General features: G+C 50.9%; 1 protein-coding gene across 1 annotated transcript; it reads right to left on the bottom strand.

The window, feature by feature from the left end:
* Window positions 1-2,353: 2,353 nt before the first annotated feature.
* On the bottom strand, window positions 2,354-21,454 carry ADRA1D (adrenoceptor alpha 1D). Its single transcript, XM_065892221.1, has 2 exons — window positions 20,335-21,454; window positions 2,354-2,943 (listed from the first exon to the last, which is right to left on the bottom strand). Exons 1-2 carry the CDS (start codon window positions 21,452-21,454, stop codon window positions 2,354-2,356), a joined length of 1,710 nt encoding a protein of 569 aa, XP_065748293.1.
* Between the last annotated feature and the right edge of the window lie 1,819 nt (window positions 21,455-23,273).

Genomic DNA, 23,273 nt, shown 5'->3' with positions numbered 1-23,273 from the left:
TGGGCTGGGGTACCTGAGGACCTTCTCCCAGATGTCCCAGAATCACTTGCAAGAGGCTACCTCCTCTAGAAGGGCTGTTGCTATTCCCTCCATTCCTCTTGGCCACTCCAGGACTCTTTGCCATGTCCTGAGAACAAGGTCAGCAGCTCAGTGCTTTACTGATGATTAGAACTGGGATGCTGGATGCCTCTGCTGTGGCACAGCCTCTCTGGGGCTCTGTAGCCCCATCCCCCTCTCCTGGAAGGCTCCTTCCCTGGTGTGGAGGGCACAGGAGGAGGCAGCTGTGTGCAGAGAGTCCCGTGTGCAGGAGACATGAGCTGAGGCTTAAAGGTCAGATATGTTTTGCTGATTGATCATCAAGCCTAGAGAAAGTACTGGGCAAGATGCTGACCCCACCTGCCTCTACACCCACTGTTATCCAGGATAGAGAGGCCCCCTAAAATCCTTCTGACGAAGGCTCCCTCCCTACATTTCTCCCTTGTCCTCACTGTCGACCTCCTGTGGGCTCAGCTGCCCTGGCATGTGGGAACCCTCTTAGAGACCCTCCCCTGCTGTTGAACCCCTGCTGGGGAGCCCAGAGTTCAATCCTCTGACACTAGGGTCTGCCTCCTTGCTGAACTTTGCTTTGACGGATTGGCCCCCACCTCTGTGAGAAGACTGTGGGGGCTGTGCCCAGTGTCCCCAGCTTTAGGGCAGCCAGTGTGCTGCAAGATGGGGCCCTCTTTGGGGTGTGCAACATGCTCCCAGTACCTGCTTTTAACTGCCCCTCCTGTGCCTTGTGGGGGTTACCAGGCCTGAAAGTCCAGTACCTGCTGTAGACCCACAGTGTGAAATTTCTGCTCTCAAGCCCAGATACTGGCTGTCTTTTTACCTTGTAATATTGGGATGAGGGGTCTGAAATTGTGGTGACCTTTTAAACAGACTACCTCCCTACTACAGGATGGAAGCTTTTGGCTCAAAATACTGGTTCATGTTGGCCCCAGCAGTTGGTTCTTCCAGTTTCAGAACACCACCACTCCAGACAGCCCAGATTATTATCTAACCAGCTCTCCTTCCAAGGGTCCATTGGGCTACAGTCATCATTCCCATGCTGGTTGGATGTATGTGGTTGATATTATCTAGCTGAAGACTGAACTACCTGTAGTCTCTTGGGAACATGACAAGTGTTGGACATTTTACTCAAAGCCAATAAGCATGGTTCCTAGGTAGGTGTTCTCTCACCATGTATACCTGTCTACTTGGGCTTGTACATTTTTTTCATGTAAAGTAATGTTTCACCCATTTAACTGATGGCCACCTTCCAGACTGAGGCCCTCAGAGCATCACAGATATATCTGGTGAGACTGAAAAAGCGAAACTTTGTGCTTATAATTACTGTTTGTTCCCAAGACTAATCATGTGAGTTTTAAAAGCCAACAAAATGCCCGAATCTTTTGGTTATGCTAAAGTCCCAAAGGACAGCAGCCATCAGTTAAAGAGACAGGTTGAAACTAGAAAGGTGAACACAGACCCAATTTACCCTCTTGTGGGCCTTTAGTACTTGAAGGATTTTAGAAAAACAAAAAGTAGTTCTTTATGGGTTGTAAGCTGAAGATGAATAGTTTGCACAGTTTGGACAAAATAGAAGTACTCTGACCAATAAATATGTCTAAAAATGACAAAGTTCTCCCCATTTGATGGTTCCAGAGCCCAGCAAGAAGTGATGGGCACAGGCACAAGGAGCTATATACAGTGTAAACAGTAAGGCCTTTGGGGAGACAAAGTGAGGGGCAGGGCGGAGCCTCAGTAGGGCAAAGTGGGCCCACAGGTTAATACAACAGGCTTGTAGGACAGTCATCCAATCTGCCACCAAAGCTTGTGGGTGGCAATGGCAGGCCACTGGATTCCTCCAGTCTGCAGTAAGGATAAATTGTGTCCATTGAGAAGCTTTGGCCCCACTGACTTTTTCCGGAGGGGAGGCATTGGGGGCAGCCAGGCAGGGCCTCTGTGCCCTTTCCTCCCCAAGAGGAGGGACAGGGCTGCCTGGCCATACTTGGGGCCATCTACCCAGGGTTCAAGGCATGGATGGGGCAGTGTTTCTCAAACAGGGATTGGAAACAAATGGCCCCAAGGAGCCCTCAGCCTCTCCCTTGAAAGGAGGAGCTGGGGGCATCTGTGTCCAGGAGGGGGAGCCCATAACTTTCTGCCCTTCAAGGGCTTCACCCACACCTCAGTTCCTCAGGGATTCTGGAGAGCAGTCGCCCTGATCGATTTCTGGGTCCTTGATTCTCACCGGCCTCTTGAACAAAGCCAGCCTCCATCTCCACACCCTTCTCCCACCCCCAGCACACTCCTCGGCCTAACTCAGGGGTCCTTAAATATCAGTCTCCCGGAGAAGGCTAGAGTTTGCCAATTCGTAGGCCTGGCAGGTGGTGCCCTCAGCTGCCTCACTGCGGACGCCTAAGCACACAGCTTCCACCTCCAAGTGCAGGGCGCACGCAGACTCTCTGGCGTGCTTCTTTTGCGACAGGCTGGAGACCTTGGCATGCAGCGGGGTGGTGGGTTTCCGGAACGGCCCGAGAAGCCTCCACTTGCGAAAGGCGCAGGGCGGCTTTCGACGGCCGACGACCGGAGCCTGCGCCTTGCGTGTGCCTGGGGAGCCTGGGGCTGAGGGCGCGGTGAGGGCCAGCAGGGCCCCGGAGGGTGCGGCGCCTGGGCCAGGAGCGTAGTCAGGGCGCGGGCCGCCATTCGAGGCTTGCCAGTGGTGACCGTAGATGCTCCAGAGGGGGCGGTGGTGCTGGCGACTACGATGGCATTGGCAGCGCAGGAGGCGGAGGAAGGCCCGCTTGAACTCCCGGCTGGAGCAAGGGTAGATGAGCGGGTTCACGCAACTGTTGAAGTAGCCCAGCCAGAAGATAACCTTGAAGACGCCCTCTGAGGGCTTCAGCTGTGGGAACAGGGAGCCTGTGGGAAGCAGAGACCCAGGCTGGTTAGATGCTCAGGGAGAGGGAGCCCCAGGCAGCGCCTGGTGCAAAGGGGCCACCCTCTCTGCACTACTCCCCCTCCCCCCACCCCTTTCAGGGGCCCTGGCCATTCATCAACCAGTGGCTCTCAAGATATCTCTCCTCAATGAGTCCCTGATATAATTCGAGGGTGTCCATGAACTTGAATGAGAAAAAAATAGTCATCTTCAGCTTTACTCACGTTTACCTGAAATTGAGCATTTCCAGCGAGTGTAAGCAACAAACCTGAGTAGAATTAGACAAAACAATATGAAATCACTGTTTTGTAGCTCAAAACTGGTGCAATATTGGCAGTTTACCCCCTAATATTAGCAGTTGCTACAGATATTTTGGAATATTGTCTATGCTTCTCACTATTTGGAAGTGTCAGTCACTAGAACACGCCACTAGATCTTGTTATTTAAAGCCTTCACATGGAAACACATTGGAGACTAAATCACAGATTTCAATTAAATGAAGTCGATTTCATCTGCAATCCTTTGGATTTTATTTTTTGCATTTGAAAGAGTAACTCTGAGAAAGGCTCCATACACTTTGCCAGATGCCCAAGTAGTCCCTAGCATAAAGAGGGTAAGAACTCCTGAATTAAATGTTGACCAAGGTTTTCCCTGAGCCAGGCACTGTGCTGGGCTGTCATCAAACACCTGAGGCCTTGCTCTCCCGGTAGCAATGTGGGTCACATATCATGGGCATGCAGGTGGGATGATGGTGGTGCTCAGTATATTGGGGTGGGAGGCTTCCAGGGTCTCAGGATGGACAGGAGCCAGGCAGGATGAGGAAGGACAGAGGGTATCAGGAGTGGAAGGGACAGGTGGGCAAGAGGATAACAAGTTTGGGGCATGGGAATGTCCTGTAGGATATGCTCAGAAAACTTCATTTGAGACAAATGGTGAAGGGCCTTAAATGCTGGGAAGTTTGGCTTTTATTTTGTGGGTAGTTAGAAGCCATGGATATTTTTGAGCAGACAAGAGATAGAACCTAGAATTATGCCTCAATAAACACAATGCCCATGAGCTGTCAGAATGCAGGATAGTGGGGCTGTCCCAGTGGAAGTGGGAAGTGGTCAGGAAGGCTTCTGGGATGGCTTGGAAAGGGAGCAGAGTGCCAGGCAGGAGGAGGTGGGGACACTGGGGTCTGAGCTGTGCCAGGAAGACCCTCCTCCCTGCATACCTTTCCCCTGTCTTCCCCACCATAGACCTCAAGGAGTCATGTCTCCAAAGGCACCTAACAAAATGCAAAGACATCACCCAGGAAGCAGAGGCCACTTTGTCACCCTCACTATCCTCAACATCAGCAGGGGTTGGGGGTAGGCGGCAGGAGCGTCCCATCCCAGGCAAAAGCTTCAGGTGTCTGCCAGGCTGAGCAGACCAGGGGTAGTGTTCCTTGACAAATCATGGTCCTTGACAAAGCAAGACCTGCTTTCTTTTCTCCTTGCCCTCAAAGAAATAAGAGCAGTGTCCCCTACTGAGGGAGCAGAGGCACCATGCCCCCCTCTTTGACCTGGGGACCCTTGCATATCACCCACCTCCCACCCAGTGGGATTCCTGATGCTAAGAGACACTGTGGAGGAAGAGGAGTGTCAGGCAGTATTGCGTGGCACAGCATTTTCAAACCCTGGTCACGCAGCCTTGAGCAAGTTATTTGGCCATCTAAGTCTCACTCTTCTTTTCTGTGAGATACATACAACAATTTCTCTAAAGGGATTTTGTGACAATTCATAAATTTCAGGGCACAAGACTTCGCAGTTTTGTAGTAAACACTGGAGTCTGTTCACTGCCCCTTTCCCTACTTCTGTGGCTTTTGAGAGAGGAGACCTCAGCCCTGGGAAGGGACCCCGTTCCCAGCTCTGGAGAGTGGCCAGAAACAGTAGCCGAGACCTGGTGGGTTTGGGGGAGGCTGGGGCATCAATCAGAATGTAAGGAGATAATTTCCCTTGGGAGAAGAATTGGGCAGTTGTCCCTGGAATGTGGGGGCCACCAGTGTTGACCTTAGCCTCCAGGAAGGCAGCCTTCTGAACAGCATCCCTTAATGGCTGCAAAATAAGACAGAGTGCTGAAAATAACTTTCTGACTCAGGCTAGAATTCTTTTATATTTAGCCCAGGATGACAAATCAGGGGACTATGCTTTAAGCAGTAAGCCAAAAGCCAGCCAAAGGGCTTTGTTATTGGTGTGGCTTTGATTCGGATTGGTGGGCAACATGGCATATAGTAGTGTGGCCTGGGCCTTGTTTTAAGCATTAAAATTCTAATTCATGCTCAACCAACCTATGCAGAAGCCTGCTGCCAGCTGGGAATCCCTTACACACAAAGGAGCTGGGATACAAACTCAGCCTTTCAGCCCCAGGTTTTTCCTACTGTGTCCTGCTGAGGGTTCTGTCTTACTTTGGGGTCTCCCAGAAGCAGACCTGAGACAAGGATTCAAATGCAAGTTGTTAATTTGGAAGGTAAATGAAACACCAGTAGTGAAGTGTGATAAAAAGAGGGAAGAGAAGGAAGCCAATAAAAGGAGAGTTAACAAGTTAGTCACTCTCACTGGGAGCTCTGGGGGACTGGAGAACAGGATCAGTAAGGTGAGGGAGGTGGGGTATCTATACTCCCATTATCATAAGCCAGTGTTTGGGTTGCTCCCTCAGGGTGTTAATTTTCCATACTTCCTGCTTGCTGTGTGGGTGGACAGTGAGGATTTTGCTGGTCAGAGAATGCTGCAGGCGAAGATATGGAGGCAGCTGCTGGGGCGGAAAGTGACCCATGTTCAGGGGGGATGGGTGGGGCACTGACAGCAGCTGCCACAATTTTGTTTCATTGCTGTCTGCCCTCTGTGCACAGACATCTTGCCTGGAAAATACAGACGTCTGTGCCTTGGGCTCCAGCTTTCACAGGCAGGAGCTCCTAAGAGATTTTTACTCTGTTCCTTTCACATATGGCAGTCCTGAGCCTCACACCTACTTCTGCCCAGAGTGCTGCAGTCTACGCCCTATGCCTCCTTGCACCCTGCCTCACTCTTTGCTTCCTGCCTGCCCCAGCGTTCTCTCTTCTGCCCACAGCCTCTTTCAAGGATCTCTGGGTCGGGGGAGAGGGGCTTGTGGGCACTTCCCTCCCCTTTGCCATGGACGAGGTGGGTAACTGTCCTGAGACTCCCGAGGGTGCTCAATGGCATTATCCCTGCAGCACTGCCCTGCTGTCAGGGCATCAGTGGACAAGCCCCTTCTCAGCCACTCCCAACTTTCTCCTCCTCCAGCTACTCTGACTTATGGCCTCTTAGGTCGACCACTTGGTTTCACCTCTCTTGCCTTCACAGTCCTCTCCAGCTGTCCAGCACAAGCCTCTGCCAGCCCCAGAAGCCCAGCTACAGGAAAACTTCAATGGGTACATGGGGGCTCTGAGGCAAGGCCTCTGTCTCCCAGTACCTGGCACTCCCCTTCTCTGTCCTGAGCTGGCTCCCTCTCCTACTCCCCACATTGTCCACAGCCGTTCTTGCAGGCATAAAGCACAGCTGTGCTAACTCATCTTGACAGTTGTCACTGGAAACAGGTGCTCATGGGACCCTCCTCTCTCGGCCTCCCGCCATCCAGGTGCCCAGCACCACCCCCTTGTTCTCCTTTCTCTTGCAATTCCCGCTTCTCTTCTGTCTTTGTGTGCATCAGCTAAGTTGCCACACTGACTGTTCACTGCCCTCTGGCCACAGCGGGCTCCCCAGTCTTGTCTCTGTGCTTTTGCACAGGATCATCCTGGACTGCCCTTCCTCGTTCCTCCACCTGGTAGTGCTGGCTCCAGTGGCACCTCCTCCTGGGAGCTTTCGTCACACCATCCCCTCCCGACCCAGCAGAGTTAGTTGTATTCCCCCCTCCCCTAGCACATCTATTCACTTCTCAATGCCAAGAACACTGCGGGTAACTACCAGTTTCCCATCTATCTGATCCTTAAATGGAGAGCTCCCCACACCATCCTTGGCACATCGTAGGTGCTCCACACATTCTGACCCCTCTCTTTCTGGCACACTCTGCACCCCATCCATCACCAACTCCTGTTAGTCCTGAATCCCCCACTTTGCACCATCCCCCGTTACCACCCTGGTCCCAGCTACAATCATCATCTACCTACAGTGCCCTTCCAAGTGGGCTCTCTATTCCTGCCCCTGTGCCCCCCATAGTACCCTGTTCTCCACATAGTAGCTGGGTGTGTGTGTGTCCTTTTAAAACATAAGGCTGAGCAGTTCATTTCTTCACTTAAATCTATATTCCACTGCTGACTGCAGTTTTCTGTCCTCTTTTTCTCATCTGAACTTTGACCTGCCAGCCCCTTGGATTTCTCCTATCATCTCTGCTTAGCTGAGACTTCTCCTCACTTGCACCCCAGCCATTCTTTCCTCAGTCCTTCCATGTGCATGTCTTTCTGGATTTGGGTTGTATTTATCCAGCCAGAGCCTAACTCTGGAGAGATTCACCCACACTCTGAACACGCTTAGGGTCTCCAACCTTAGCTCTGTGTCCTGGCTTCAAGCAATCTTGCCACCCATTCTCAGCCCACTCCCCCGCCCCCACCTATTCCTGCACCAGCTCCTTTGAGCCTTTACCCCTCTCCACAGGCTCTGCAGTCTGCCCCTTTCCCTTCTCCAAAGCAGTTGATCTCACTTCCTGTTTCACAGAGAAAACAAGACAAAGAAGTTGGGCACTCACTCAAACCTTCTTCACCTGTCTTCCTCCTTGGTAAGAAAGGAGTCTCTCCTCCCACCCAAGGTTCACGTCCCTACTTGTGTTGTAGAGCTCTCGACCCATCAGTCACTTGTGAGCTTGCCTCTGTCACAGCTGCACCATCTTTGCTGGTTCTCTGGCTATGACTTCATTCCCTCCACGCTTTCTATCCACACATGCCATCTCCTCTTCCCCACCTGCTTTTCACTCCACTGCTTTGCCCCACTGCCCCACTCCACCCCAGCCCTCCCACATGCAGATACAGCTCTCATCCATCCTGGACACTTCTCATCTCACCCGGGGCTTCTGGGGCGCCATTCTCTTGGATTTTCTATTCCTTGTCAATTGCCTTTGCTCCTTCCTCTTGTCCCCACTGCTATGTGTAGGAGTGCCCTTATAAGAAGAGTCTTGTAATCTCTTCTCTTTGCATTCTCTTGGCAATTTCAGCCAGGCTCACAGACTTTTGGCTGGTAATGCCCACAGTTCTATCTCCAGCTCAGTTTGCTCTCCCAAATTCTAGACTCATAGATCCAAGACTCACTGCCTCCCAGACATTTCCACTCGGATGTCTACTGGCATCTCACACTTATCCTGCCCTCATAAAGCTTATATTTCATAGGGCAAGACCAGCAAAACATATGATAAACAAGGAAAATGCAAACGTATCAGATAATAAAACATGCTAATAAAAAACAAAGCAGGGAAGGAAGATACCTAGTGTGTGTTTATGTATGTGTGTGCATGTGGCTGGGGGTGGTGCTATAAATTTTGGGTAAACTGCTGAGAATATGACGTTTGAGTAAAGAGCTGAATGAGGCATGTGGACATTTTGGGGAAAAGCATTCCAGGTAGAGGAAACCGCAAGTGCAAAGGGCCTGAGGTGGCCCTGGTATGTTTGCAGAACAATGACAAGGCTAGTGTGGAGAGAATGGAGTGATTGAGTGTACAGCAGAAGGGGATGAGGTTGAAACTCAACCACTACCCTCCTCCCTGTGCCCTCCTACCCTGTCTGAGACACAATCCCCTCTCCTCTTGAGTAATTCAGCAGCCTCCCGACTGTCTCTTGCATGTACCCTTGCAGCCTGAAATCTACCCTCAACTTGGCAGCTAGAACGATCCTTTAAAAATATTGGGTTGGGCAAAAGTTTTGTTCAGTTTTTTCCATAAGATGGCTCGAGTAGCGCTTAGTTGTCTTTAACTTCATTCAAAACAATTTTGTTAGATTGTATTGTGACAGCTGTCATATCAGCGTGCATTTAAAAACAAACATCAAAATTGGTGAATTTTTATGTAGCTATTTTAATATTGAAGATGGAAGAAAAAAAGCATCATTTACAGCGTATTATGCTTTATTATTTCAAGAAAGGTAAAAATGCAACTGAAACATTAAAAAAAAGATTTGTGCAGTGTATGGAAAAGGTGCTGTGACTGATCGAATGTGTCAAAAGTGGTTTGTGAAGTTTCATGCTGGAGATTTCTTGCTGGACGATGCTCCATGGTCGGGTAGACCAGTTGAAGCTGACAGGGATCAAATCGAGACATTAATTGAGAACCATCAACATTATACCACGTGGGAGATAGCTGACATACTCAAAATATCCAAATCAAGTGTTGAAAATCATTTGCACCAGCTTGGTTATGTGAATTGCTTGGATGCTTGGGTTCCACAGAAGTTAAGCGAAAAAACCTTCTTGACTGTATTTCCACATGTGATTATCTACTTAAACGTAATGAAAAGTTTCTGTTTTTAAAAGAAATTGTGACGGGCGATGAAAAGTGGATACTGTACAATAATGTGCAATGGAAGAGATGGTGGGGCAAGCGAAATGAACCACCACCAACCACACCAAAGGCCAGTCTTCATCCAAAGAAGATGATGTGTATATGGTGGGATTGGAAGGGAGTCCTCTATTACGAGCTCCTTCTGGAAAAGCAAATGATTAATTCCAACAAGTACTGCTCACAATTAGACCAACTGAAAGCAGCACTCAACAAAAACCATCTGGAATTAGTCAACAGAAAATGCATAATCTTCCATCAGGATAACGCAAGGCCGCATGTTTCTTTGATGACCAGGCAAAAACTGTTACAGCTTGGGTGGGAAGTTCTGATCTATTGACCGTTTTCACCAGACATTGCACCTTCGGATTTCCATTTTTTTCAGTCTTTACAAAATTCTCTTAATGGAAAAAATTTCAATTCCCTGGAAGACTGTAAAAGGAACAGTTCTTTGCTCAAAAAGATAAAAAGTTTTGGAAAGATGGAATTATGAAGTTGTCTGAAAAATTTCAGAAGGTAGTGGAACAAAAAAGTGACTATGTTGTTCAATAAAGTTCTGGGTGATAATAAAGATGTGTCTTTTATTTTTACTTTAAAACCGAAGGAACTTTTTGGCCAACCCAATAGAACTAGATCATGTCACTCCTCAAGCTCAAAACCCTCTAAGGGCTGCCATTCCCCCTCACAGCTCGACATGTGGTCCCCTGACCCCCTGACATCCTCTCCTACTCCCCCCCCTACTCTGTTCCAGCCACACTACCCTCCTTTTGCTTCTTGGACATGCCAGACACACTCCCTCCTTGGGCCTTTGCATTTGCTTTTCCCCAGAATCTTCTTCCCCCAGAAATCCACATGGCTCCCTGACCTCTCATCTAAAATTGCAGTGTGCCTGGAAACAACCCAAGGGCCCACCAACAGATGACTGGTTTAAGATGATGTGGTATATATAAACAATGGAATATTACTCAGCCATAAAAAGAATGAAATATTGCCACTTGCAGCAACATGGATGGACCTAGAGATTGTCATACTAAGTGAAGTAAGTCAGAGAAAGACCAATATTATATGACTTACATGTGGAATCTAAAAAATAATACAAATGAATCTATATACAAAACAGAAACAGACTCACAGACATAGAAAACAAACTTACAGTTACCAAAGGGGAGAGGGAGGGAGGGAGGGACAAATTAGGAGTGTGAGATTAACAGACACAAACTACTATACATAAAATAGATAAGCAACAATAATTTACTGTATAGCACATGGGACTGTATTCAGTATCTCATAATAATCTATAAAGGAAAATAATCTGAAAAAAAACTGAATCACTTTGCTGTACAACTGAAAACAACACGATATTATAAATCAACTACAATAAAATAAAAATTGCAGTGTCCCCCACCCCATACTCCCCATCTCCCTCAGCTGGCTCTATCTGTGGCCCTTAACACCTTCTCTTGTACTATTTGAGTTATTCTTCATTTTGTCTATCACCTTTCTCCCTGCAGTAAGAGTCCATGGGGCAGGACTAGTGTCTGTTTTGCTTGATGCTGCACTCCCATTGCCCAGAAGACCTCATGAACACACTGAACACAGTAGGCGCTCAACACTTGCTGAGTTTGCTGAATGAGTCCCTCTTTTCTACGCTATATGTCACCATGTCTGGTACATTCAGTTTTCTCTCTAGTGGAGTCCTTCCCTTCACCTCATTCCTGAAGCCTTTGCTGACTCTGGCATCTCATTTTGTTTACATGGCTGTGACAGCCCCCAGTGGTCCCTTGTCTCCTCTACTCTGCACACAGCTGCTGGAGACTTATTGTAAAAAAAAATGGTTTCTCTCCTTTCTCCTCTGAAAACCGTTGGTGGCTTCTAATGGCTCTGAGGAATAAACCCAAATTTTCTTGCGTTGCATTCAAGTCTTTTTAGAATCCTAAGCTGTCTTCAGCTTACATCCCTCCCAAATTGGCCATACGAAGCCACAAGCATGTCTTCCCACAGAGGCTGGGCTCCTTCTGCCTTCCTGCATGGCTCTAACTGCTCCCACGGTGCTTTCTGCTTCCGTCCACCCATCCCTCCAGCCCAGGTCAGGTGTCCTCCCCCACCAAGCCTGGGTTAGGTGCCCTTTTATGCACGCCTGCATCTTAACAAATAAAATTTGTTACTGCTCTATCTACTCTCCTAGACTCTAGGTTTCTTGAGGACAGGGATGGGATTAATTATTCTTTTCATCCCAGCCTCTAACACACTTGCCTGATCCAGAGCAGGGGTCATAAAGTATCTGTTGAGTGAGTGAATAAGTGCTGTTTGCGTAGATGTAGGTAGCCTCTAAAGTGACGAGGAAGGAAATGGGAGCTCACGCTTGCTTTCTGAGTGTTCAGTACCTACCAGGCTTCATGCTGGGCCCTGTATGTAGCACTTCTCATTTAATTCTCATGGCATTAGCATCCCACTTTGCAGAGATTCTAGTTATCTCTGGAGGGCAAGTGGCAGCATCAGGATTTGAATCTGCGTCAGTCTAGCCCTAAAGTGCTTGGTCTTTCCTTGACATCATGTAAAGATAGAAAAAAAAACTTCCCCTGGTCTTCCAGGGGTCCTGGGGTCAGGATCCACAAAGACTCAATACCTTCTAGCAGCTGATCCACAAGCAGCATGCCCATCCCTACCTCTGGACTTTCGTACATTTGGCCTGGTCTGGAAGATGGCCCTCTTCCTTTCTCCATAGCAGGTCTCTCCAGTTCTTCAGACTTGGGCATAGAACCACCTCTCCAGGAGCAGTTCTGTGATTAATTCCACTCCCGGGGTCTGCGGAGGTGAGAGTGGTTTCTGGAGTGTGTGTGCCTTTGAGCACTTCTTGATTCTGCCTCCACCAAGTGGCATTCATTGGCCTTCTCTATGGCCTTTAGGGTGGCCTGTGAGGACTGCCACATTGAATTCGGCTCCTGTGCATGCATGCCCATCCAGAGCACTCAGAAAAGCTGGGCTGTTGCCTGCTCGCTGCATCTCAGGAAACAGACCCCAGCCTCCTGGAAGGAGCCCCAGAAAGCCACTTGGCCATCTCCTTCCCCTTCTTGAAGTCTTTGCTCAAAAGTCACCTTTAAGGTTTGAAGTTGATGCTATTAGTGCCCCACCCAGGTGCCCCTGGTCCCCAGCTACTGTGAGTGTTGGTTGCTAATGGCTTATAGTTGGCTGCTAATGAAGAATTGCCCTTGACCAATGGGAGCTGCTTCAACTGGGAGATGACACCTTCCCACCAAGGTGGCAGCCCACAGCCAGTGATAGACTGAGCGTGGATGGAAAAGGCCAGACTCCTTGTCTCGAGATGGCACAATTCTCTGCTGTCGTTCTTGTTCCAGGGATCAGGCTGAGGCCAGACTTTGAGACCACATCCTAGGTTTAGCTCTTTTCTGACTTATCCTGCTTCCCTCCCTCCCAGGTACCTCCTGAGAGCTTCCCTCAATCCATCACTCGCATAAGAACTCCTGTCTCAGTCTCTACGTACAGGGACGTGACCCAGGACACTCTTTGCATGGATGTGTCTTCAAGCTCTCTTGATTGGTCCTAAACCTATAATCCAGGGATTAGCTCTTGGTCACTGTTTCAACTCTTCCGCCCACTGCTGAGAAAGGCAGGGCATGAATTTGCATGTTCATGCCCATTTCTCTCCACTCAACAGGCAGGCTGGAGCACAGGAGTGAACACATTGACCTATGTATGAGGAGAGGTGGTCAGGATGTAGGTAGGAGATGACTGCAAACACAACTCTTGCCTGCTTCTCTCTGCTCCTCGGCCTTTTCTTGCATGCATCCATCAAGCTTGCTCCCACCTGCCTTCCCCTATTCCCTGTTTTGGGGTGCCTTTGTCAGGAGTCTAACGTAATGTCCAGGGATGCTGAACATCAACTAGTCAGAAGAGGCAGGGCCTCTCCTATGTCAGCAGGTTACCCCACTCTTTGGCATGTTGGCTGGGCTAGCCTGGCCTGCACACTGTTGGGGAAACTAAGGCAGGCTGAGATTGGCGGCAGAGGTCTGCACCCTTATCACAGGCCAGTCCCCTGTCCTAAGTAAGAGCAATGTCCAGGCCCAGGAGATGCTGCTGAGATGGTGGTTAAGGCTGAAACTGGCCAATCTGGCCAAGCCTTGCTGAGGAGTGACAGCGCTGAAGCCAAGGGGGGACTGTGTGATTAACAGCACTCTTTTGACATCATCAGAAGGGAACTTGTTCTTGGCAGAATGTCATAATTCACAGCCAGTCTTGTTCATAGCTTGCAGCCAACCATGAACTATTAGGCTGTACCCCAGCCTTTCCCCTTTCCCACCTCCTCCCTCACCAGTGACTTTTCTATCCACAAGCAGCCATTTTCTCTAGCCAGAAAGGAATAGAGGGATTAAAAATACCATATACCATATTCAGGTCTTTCTCTGCCAACAGGGCTAGCAGAGATGGAATTCCCAGTCCTAGACTCCCTTTCTCTCTCCTAGTTCTTTCAGCTGCTCACTCAGTGCTTCTGACTCTAGAACTCAATTGCACCTTCCCCAAGAGAGGCTGGGAAGCAGTGGACCTCTTTGCAATATTTTAAAGGGTCGGCCTCTCTCATAAGGCACACTTGAGCTGAGACCTGAAGACCCTCTGAGGGAGTGAGTCATGCATCTACCTGAAGAAAGAGAATTCCAGACAGAGGAGAGGGCATGTGCAAAGGCCCTGAGGCAGCAGGGTACCACACAAGTTCAAGGACAACCAAGAAGTTAGGACTGCTGGAACAGAGAAGGGGAGGGAGAGATGGTAAGAGATAAGGCCATTTTGAAGCAGAGACAATCATAAAAGGCTGTCAGGAAGAGGTGACCTGAATAGGGTCCAGGTCTCAGATGGATCATAAAGACACAGAGTTGAGGATATTGTGGGGCTAGCTGTGCTAAGCTAAATCTCTTGAATTCCTTGCATTGCCAATCTTCCACGGTGAGAGGTAACTGGTGGGTCCTCTGGCTTGAGATAGACAAGGAATAGATCAGAAGTCCTTCTGTGCCCTGTGTTTACCTCAGGATCCTTGAGCTCTGTGGGGCTGGCCTAGAGCTACTGGTCTGGCCCTGGACATCCTTCTGCAGCTGTGCGGATTGGCAGGGAGGGGTAGTTCCTAGAGCCACAGAGGTTGCCTGGTGGGGCCCAAGGCAGGGAGATGAGTCACAGACCTGTTCAGTGTCCTACACTGGACCCCATCAATTCCCCTTCAGCTCTTCTCCCTCCCCTTCTCCCCTTTCTCTCTCTCCACCTTCCCTCTCTCCCCCTCTTTTCCACTCTTGTTGTCACTTCTTAACTCATTCCCTGATCTGTGGCCTTGGAGTGGTCACACCCCAAGCTCTGCGTGCCCAAGGCTGAAGTCCCTGCCAAATGGCCCTTGTGCTCGGCTGAACATGACCCTGATCTGAACATGAACCTTTCAGTTCTCAGGCCACACTGACAAATGGCTCATAAGTTGGAGCAGATCAGTGCTTTCGCCAGAGGAGAGAAGTTCCCAGACAGTGGTCACTCTGTCCAGGAGTCCCAGCACTGAATTGCTGGGGCATTGCCCACTACGTCCCAATGCTGGCTCTCAGGGGCCCAGGCCAATGTTCTGCTGGGTCACCATCTGCAAAGGAGGGCAGGCAAATCTTCTAGCATTCAAGGAGACCTTTTTGGTGGGCATAGAGCAAATGAAGCAGGATGGGGCAGGGTTCAGGTGGCGTCAGAGGTGGGCTCAGGAACTCAGAGACTTTCCCATGAGGAGCAGGCTCAAGGGCTCTGGCGGTCTGGGAGGACCAAGCCACACAGGAAGTGGTCACGTCCTATGGCAATGCTCAGGGCCCTCATGGCCAGGATCTGGGGCAGAAGTGAGCCTGGAACTGAGCCTGGGGGTAGGTAAGCAGGTGCTGAGGCATTTGGTGAGATTTAAAGCTTAAAGCATGTCTGTCAACTGACCCTTAACCCTGGCTTCAGTTTGACCTCTGATCTCTGACCTAGGCAGGAAGTAACAAGGACCCTAGGGGCCAAGGGCACCCATTGGCCAACCCCAAAATAGTGATGTCTATAATGTGTGACAGATTTAAATATCACTTTTAACATGGTACTAAAAAACCTATTGGTCCCCTTTGGAAAGATTGCTAGGAAATTGACTCTTCTTTTTTTTTTTTTTTTTTTGCGGTATGCAGGCCTCTCACTGTTGTGGCCTCTCCCGTTGCAGAGCAACAGGCTCTGGATGCGCAGGCTCAGTGGCCATGGCTCACGGGCACAGCCGCTCCGCAGCATGTGGAATCCTCCCGGACCGGGGCACGAACCCATGTCCCCTGCATCGGCAGGCGGACTCTCAACCACTGCGCCACCAGGGAAGCCCAACTCTTCTTTTGATAAAGGAGAGCATTGAGCAGCTCTCCTGATTTTGCTGTATGGACTCTATTTCAAGTGACCAAACAGCTAGTGGTGAATTCTTTTTAGAATTTTAGTCTACAAATGCAGAAGGAATGACAGAATTTGGATATCACCACTTTCAGTCCCAGTGATATAATGGGTCCAGGCCATGGTCAATGGCTGCTAAAACTAGCAGGTGAAAAGCTGATGGAACATTTTATAATGAATGAATCAGGCTGACTGCATCTGAACCCCTGATCAATCTTAACATCACAAAAGAAAAGAAATCTTGTCTTAAACACTGAACTTGAATCTGATCAAGCCCAGTTTACAGGAAGTACAGGGAACAAGGGGACACGTTAAATGGCACTAATAGGGATGCAAACTCCAAACTGTGGGCAACTCCTTTGGGACAAACAATCTGGTTTCTTCACCAAACAAGCTGAAAGGGAAAAGGTGGGGGTAGGGGAATCTTATTAATCAAAGAAACTGAGGAGACAAATCAAGTGCATGCAATGTATGTACTTTTTTTTGGACCCTGATTCAAACAAATAAACTAAAATTTTATGAGGCAATCAGCAACATTTGAACACTAAGATATTTGGTACTATTAAACAACTATTTTTTGTGTTACAATGGATTGTGGTTATTTTTTAAAAGTTCTTCTAGAAATATACATTGAAGAATTTACAGATGAACTGATATGGTGTCTGGGATTTTCTTCAAAATAATAAGCAGTGGTGGAAAGTGGGCAGGGTTTGAAATGAACGAAGATCAGCCTTGGGTTGATATAGTTGAAGCTGGGGCCATCACACTGTTCTGTCTACTTATGTGTTTGAAACTATCCATGATTTTTAAAAATGGAAAATAAAACCCCTAGCTCACTGCTTGTTCATAATAATCACTCAATAAATGTTAGCTGTTATGTTTAAAAACTTTTTTAGGTCACATAAATGGGGGTCACACCCAATGCATTGCGAGTAAGGGAGGTCTCTGCTTACACAGAGGCTGTTATACTAAGTGAAATAAGCCAGTCACAGAAGGACTGCATGACTCCACTTCCATGAAGGTAGCTAAAATAGTCAAATTCAAAGAAAGAGTGGAATGGTGGGTGCCAGGGGCTGAGGGGAGGGGGAAATGGGGAGTTGCTAATCAATAGGCATAAAGTTTTAGTTAAGCAAGATGAATAAATTCTACAGATCTGCTGTACAACCTTGTGCCTACAGTTAACAATACTGCATGCTTAAAAATTTGTTAAAAGGGTAGATCTCATGTTATGTTCTTACCACAGGAATAATAATAATAATAGAGGGCTGTGCTTTGTCAACCAGATCCTCGGCACGGAAGGATGTGAAAAGGCCATGGGTTCTGCCACTTCTTCCTCCTATATACACACTGACCAAGCATCTACTGTGTGCCAGGTGCCACAAAGGCACAGATAGGAGATGTAATGCCAGCCTCTTCTTCAGGTTTTTGGGCCAGGGAACAGTAATGCCATTCCCGAGAACTTGCTGCAGCGCACCCCCTGCCTCTCTCCTTGAGTCTGTGGACCCTGCACCACCTCAGGGAGCCTGTGGAGATGGGTCCTTCGGTACTTGGCCAGCACTCTGAGACGCAAACGCTGAATCTGCCCTCCACACCTGGCTGCCAAAGTGTGCTTTCCAGCCTGGATGCCAGTTCCTCAGATGGCTCACAACCTCCTCCTGCCTCCTCCCGCCTTCTCTCCCTCTCTCTCTCTCATTAAGGCATAAGATACTGACAGTCAAGTTTATAAAGTGTGTACATTTTAAGAGTATAGACTGATGACTTTACATATATATTCACCAATGTAGTCACTGCCTAGATCGAGTTACAGACAGGGAAACGGAGGTGTGGGGGATGACCCCTAGTCCCTCTCTGAGACCCTCAGGATTTTAGGTGCCCTGTGCTTGTGTGCCATTCTTTCCTGCCCAGCAACTTGAGCCCCAATGGCCCCACAGGTTAGCATACCTTGTCTGTATCTCCCTCTGCTGCAGCTCTGGCTTGACTAAAACATTTCAGGTGATAGATGGCTGTTCATGGCCCCCTGTGCGTGTACCACTGGGACCCTGGGCCCACTTCCTAAAGCTTTTGATATCCTTTGGCCTATTGGGGCTGCTCACTGGCCATATCACTGCTGTGGCTGTGGCTCCTGCTTCCACTTGGCTTTGTGTGTGGAGATGTGGGTGAAGGGCACCCTGGGTCTGCTCAACAACCCCAGGTTGTGGCCCTACTGGGCACCTTCATTTCCATGGCCTGTGGCCCTGGCTGGCACACAGTGCTTTTTCTCAATCCTCCCACGTTTGCTGTTCCTCACACCTGGTGTGGGAACCAGGGCCTGCAAGGAGGGCGGTACCACCTTCTCCTGGCTGCCCCCTTCTCTGCCTCCTTCTGGGTTCTTTCAAAGTGGGTACACCCCAAGGCTCCTTCCCCAGCCCATCTCTTCTCTTTGTCCATCCTTCCTCTTTCTGGGAGACTGTACCCCACACTCCTGCTTCTGCAACCATATCCATCCTTGGTCCCCTTATCTAAGTTCCCAACATCCTCTTCCCCCAAGCACATACTGGCACCTCCTACCAAAATAGGCCAGCTCCTTGGATTCCACATTCAACCCCAAAAGTTGCTGCTCAGAATGTTCCCTGTTCCTCCAAAGATGCCTCCCTCCTCCCAGGCCTGGCCCCAGAGCTCCTGGCGGGGGGTTTGCTCCTGGCCCCCCTTCTTTCTGCACAACCCTCAGGCCACTCCTGCTTGTACCACAGGCTCTGTCCTCCTGTTCTCTCTGCTGTCCTGCCCTCCAAGCCACGTCATGGCAGATCAGAATATTCTGTTTCCCTGCTTGGCCTCTATCCTGCTTGCTCATTATTACCAGATTCCACTAAATTCAGCTCCATTGTGGCCCTGGGCTTTGTTCTAGACTTGGTGAGATGCCATGGGAGGCTGGGCACAGTGCAGACCGGCAGGAAGGGAGATGCAAGATAGCCCCAGGGTTCCCACGCGAGGTGTGGGGAGCAGCAGAGATGAGGGGTTGAGGAAGAGCAGTGTCTGCCAGCAAGGGCAGAGGCCATGGAGATTTAGGGATGACTTTTTGGAAGAGGGAGACATGATCTCAACCTCAAAAAACAGTAGCCTTTTGCAGTGTTGATTATAACAGTGAAAAATTAGAAAAACCGAACACTCAGCAGGAGCCTGCATCAACACACCATGGCATACTTTCAAACAGGATACTATGCTGTTGCTAAAATAACCAGAATGGATAAATCTCAACAACAAAACATTGGGTGAAAAGGGCAAACTGAAGATGGATGTGCACAGCTGGTGCAATTTATATAAGTCCAAAGGACACACAAAACAATGCTATTTATTATTATAGATTCAGGTGTTTGTAGTAAGAGTATAAACATGTGTGTGGGAGTGATAAACACCAGATTTACCTCTGCAGAGAGAGGGAGAAAATGAGGAAGGGACAGGAGGAGGGAACTTAGTTGTGGCTGTTCTGTTCATCTGAAAAGAGAGAGAGGAAGTGATCTGAGGCAAATATGGCGAAATGTTATCATCTGTTCAATGTGGGTGATTACAGGTACATGGGAGGTCCTGGCTTGGGCTGGCTGGTTGCACCTGTGGGTGAAGTGACTCAGGGCAAAAGTAACCCCATAGATGCTGTTCCCTTTCTTCTCCCTGTGCTGACCGAGCCCCAAGGCTTCCAGGAGGGGCCTCAAGGCATGGGAGGAAGGTCCTGAGAACAGCTGCCCACCTCCCAGGACTACAGGAAAGCCTGTGAAAGAAATAACAAAGTTCTCCAGAAGTGCTAGGACTCTGTAAATTTAAGAAACTACGATGAACAATATTAACTTTCCATTTGATAAGATGCCCTTTCCCTTTCTTTCTCACCCCCACACAGACCACCCCCCCCCCCAAGAGGAGATTTCAGAAATGAGAGCCCACAGCATTCACAGATACCAGCTGGGGAGGGCCTCCCAGGGGGGCCCAGCTTCCAAACAGAGAAAGCAGGTGGCTTCCGGTGTCTGCTGATGTTCACGGAGACTGGCCAGGGATTGCTGCCCATGAATGAATGTAGGCCCTGGTGGTGGAGGGAGGGAGATATGTAGACAAGCACATACACTGCTCGCCACATACTATGGGAGCAGATGCCCGCAGATTTCCACTGACCTTTTGTATTTAGAGGAGTGGGGAGTGTAAAACAAGCCCAGGGCTTGTAATGGCAGTGAAGAAGGGGGAAGGCCAGAAAAGTTAGAAGCTCATAAAACAAATCCTGCAAGCATGAAGAGCCTATTTGTGTCCCACAAAGCAGCATGCGCACGTGTCTAAGAGACCAGGCAGTAAACCTTCCATGTTCAGGTGGAGAGTCACCCTCCACTGGGAAGGGCCATCCAAGTCTGGGTGCCAGGAAGGGACGGTCACAGGCTCAGGGAGGAAGAGAAGGGGCTGGTGGGACAGGGGTCACTCACCCAGTGGCAGAACAAAGAAAAAGGGGAACCAGCAGAGCACGAAGACGCCCACGACGATGGCCAGCGTCTTGGCCGCCTTCTTCTCACGGGAGAACTTGAGCAGACGCACCGACAGTGAGCTGCGGAAGGTGTGGCCCTTGGCGCTGCGCATCCCACCGTGGGCTCCATCTGAGCCAGTGCTTGCGCCGCGACAGTGGATGCGCAGCACCACCTCTGAGGCCTTGCCCCGCTCGCGCTTGACTCCCGCCTCCAGGCTGCGCGTGGTGCTTCGCGCTACCACATACACGCGGCAGTACATGACCACAATGACGGCCATAGGCAGGTAGAAAGAGCACAGGGAGGAGAAAACTGCATATCCCGCCTCCTCCGTGATGCCGCAGAAGCGCTCGTCAGGGGGCACCGGCTCCTTCCAACCCAGCAGCGGCCCCACAGACACCACGAGGGCTACGGCCCAGAGCAGCGCCAGGATGGCGGCCGCCTTGCGCTCGGTCATGATGGCTGGGTACTTGAGCGAGTGGCGTACGCCCACGTACCGGTCCACCGAGATTGTGCAGAGGCTGAGGATGGAGGCCGTGCAGCACAGCACATCCACGGCGGCCCACACGTCGCAGAAGGCCCGACCGAAGGCCCAGAAGCCCAGAACCTCCATGGTGGCCGAGAAGGGGAGCACCGTGGTGCTCAGCAGCAGGTCGGCCACGGCCAGGTTCACAATGAAATAGTTTGTGACCGTCTGCAGGTGGCGGTTGCAGGCCACGGAGAGGATGACCATCAGGTTGCCCGCCACGGCCGTGAGGATGAAGGCGGCCAGGAAGACGCCCACGCCCACGCCCTGCGCACTCACCACCAGCCCCCCGACGGCCGCCGTGCCGTTCACCTCGCCGCCGGCGCCGGTGCTCCCCGGCTCCCCAGCGGAGCTCCGGTTGTCCTCGCCGTTGCCCGCGCCCACCACGCCGCCGCCGCTGCTACCGCCTGCGGTCACCCGCACGCCGTCCACCGCCCGGCCCTCGGAGGCGGCCGCGCCGCCCGCGCCACCCCCGCCACCGCCCGCGCTGGAGCTCCCGGCGCTGCTGTCTGAGCAGGGTCCCTCGAAACTGACGTTCAGGAGATAGCGGAAAGTCATCTCAACGCGCAGCCGTCGGGGACCGGGGCTGGGCGCAGGACGAGTGACTGGTAGGGCTGGGGGCTCCGGCTCCAGACCCGCGCGCTGGTCCTGTCGGGGTCCTGCCTCAGTTCCTGTGACGTGGAGCACTGCTGCCCGCGAGCGGAGCGGGCGGCCGCGGAGTGGGACCGAAGAGCCGGAGCTGGCGACGCGCGCCTCTCTCGCAGCGTGCCCAGGCGAGCGGGCAAAGCGGCGGCTCGGGGCCGGGCGGTGCGGGCGGCGACCACTGAGGAGCTAGCTACTGGGCGCGGGGCCGGGATGGAGGGGAGGAAGGGCAGCGTCGGGGATGAAGAGGGGCCACTGGCACCGAGGGACCCGGCGCCACAGTTGCCGGAAGAAGGGAATCTGCGCTCTGGGCGAGCTGGCGTTCCGGGGTCCCAAAGGGCGGTGGCGCTGGCTCGTGCTCCGACCCCGCGGAAGCCACCCCCGCCGCGCCGCGGGTGCTCGCGCCCGCCCTCTCCCCTCGCGGTCCGCTCCCTTCCACCTCCCGCGCCCCTACCCCGCCTCCTCTCTCTTACCACTCAGTTAAGTCTCCCTCCCGCCCTTTCCCCAGCGTCTCGGTCACTGCTGGTGCCCTTGGGCGCGCCGAGTGTAGAAGGTGCGATTCCCGGGTCCCCGGACTCCCGGCTCCGGCCGCCAGAGAGCAGCAAGCGCCTGGGATCTGCAGCCTGCTGACTGGACCACGCCATGCCGCGGCGGGTCTCCTCCAGGGAGAGCCTGGATGGATCTGCTGCACCTCCTTCCGTCTCTCAGGGGACTGGACAAAGGAGGGTCTCAAACACCTCTGTCCAGTGCAGTGGCGTGGAGAGCTCCAGAGGGTGTCGGAAGCTTTGCGGGCCTATGATGGGCGAAGGAACAAGAGACTACTTATATGGTTACAGCCTTCAGACCCTGCCCAGAACACACTGGTCTGCATACACCAACTTCTGCACTGTTACTTTACTCCATATCGGATGTCGAAATAAAACTTCCCATTGCTACGCTAAATAAGTGGCCTCGTTCTAGGGAGGGAGGGTTTAAGTGCTGGAGGGTGGGAAAGGCCACTTGGCGGGATGGTTAAAGGAGGTGGGGCAGACAGTCTGGCTCCAAATCTAGGCTCCGCCCTATGTTAGCTGTTTGACCTCTTTGTGTCTTAGTTTCTCATCTGTAAAATGAAGATAAGAGTAGTGTCTACCTACCAGCGTGAAGACTGAATGAATTAATATCTGTTAGGGCCCCAGAGTAGTGCCTATATTTGTTAGCTGAGTGGGACTACACAGGGCAGGATTTGAACAGGTAGGACAGAGGACAGAGGGAATGTGGAGCTGGTATGAACTTGGGCCACAGGTGGAGGGGTGGGTTTAAGGAGCCTCTTGTTGACTAACAAGACTGGGTAGGGAGAAACAAAAAGAGATCATTCCTTTGGCCAACATAAAAATACTAACCAGGCTGCTGTCATGTGTCAAGCTATGTTGGACACTCTGGGTGGCAGGGGAGGGGGGAACTGCAGGGAGAATAATGCCACCAAGTAAGTGCAGGATGAGGAAGTCTTGAGCCATGCCAGGGAGATGAGGACCTGTTTACAGAGGTATCTGGGAGGGGGCAGAGAACTCATGGCCTCAGTGCCCACTAGCTGTGAATGACATCTCAGGATGTATGAGAGTCCTAGATGAGAAGGTGCTTTGGAGAAAAGAAGAAAAATGGGAGAGATGGGTAACCCCCCTCCCCATCCCCTCCCCAGCCTAGGAAGCCAAAGCTGTTATAGTCATAGCTTAGAAACAGCTCTTCCAAGGCCCTCAGC

Source organism: Phocoena phocoena, chromosome 15 (assembly GCF_963924675.1).
Source record: "Phocoena phocoena chromosome 15, mPhoPho1.1, whole genome shotgun sequence".
In the NCBI taxonomy this organism is placed as follows: Eukaryota; Metazoa; Chordata; class Mammalia; order Artiodactyla; family Phocoenidae; genus Phocoena; species Phocoena phocoena.
This window is presented reverse-complemented; position numbering and strand designations above follow the sequence as displayed.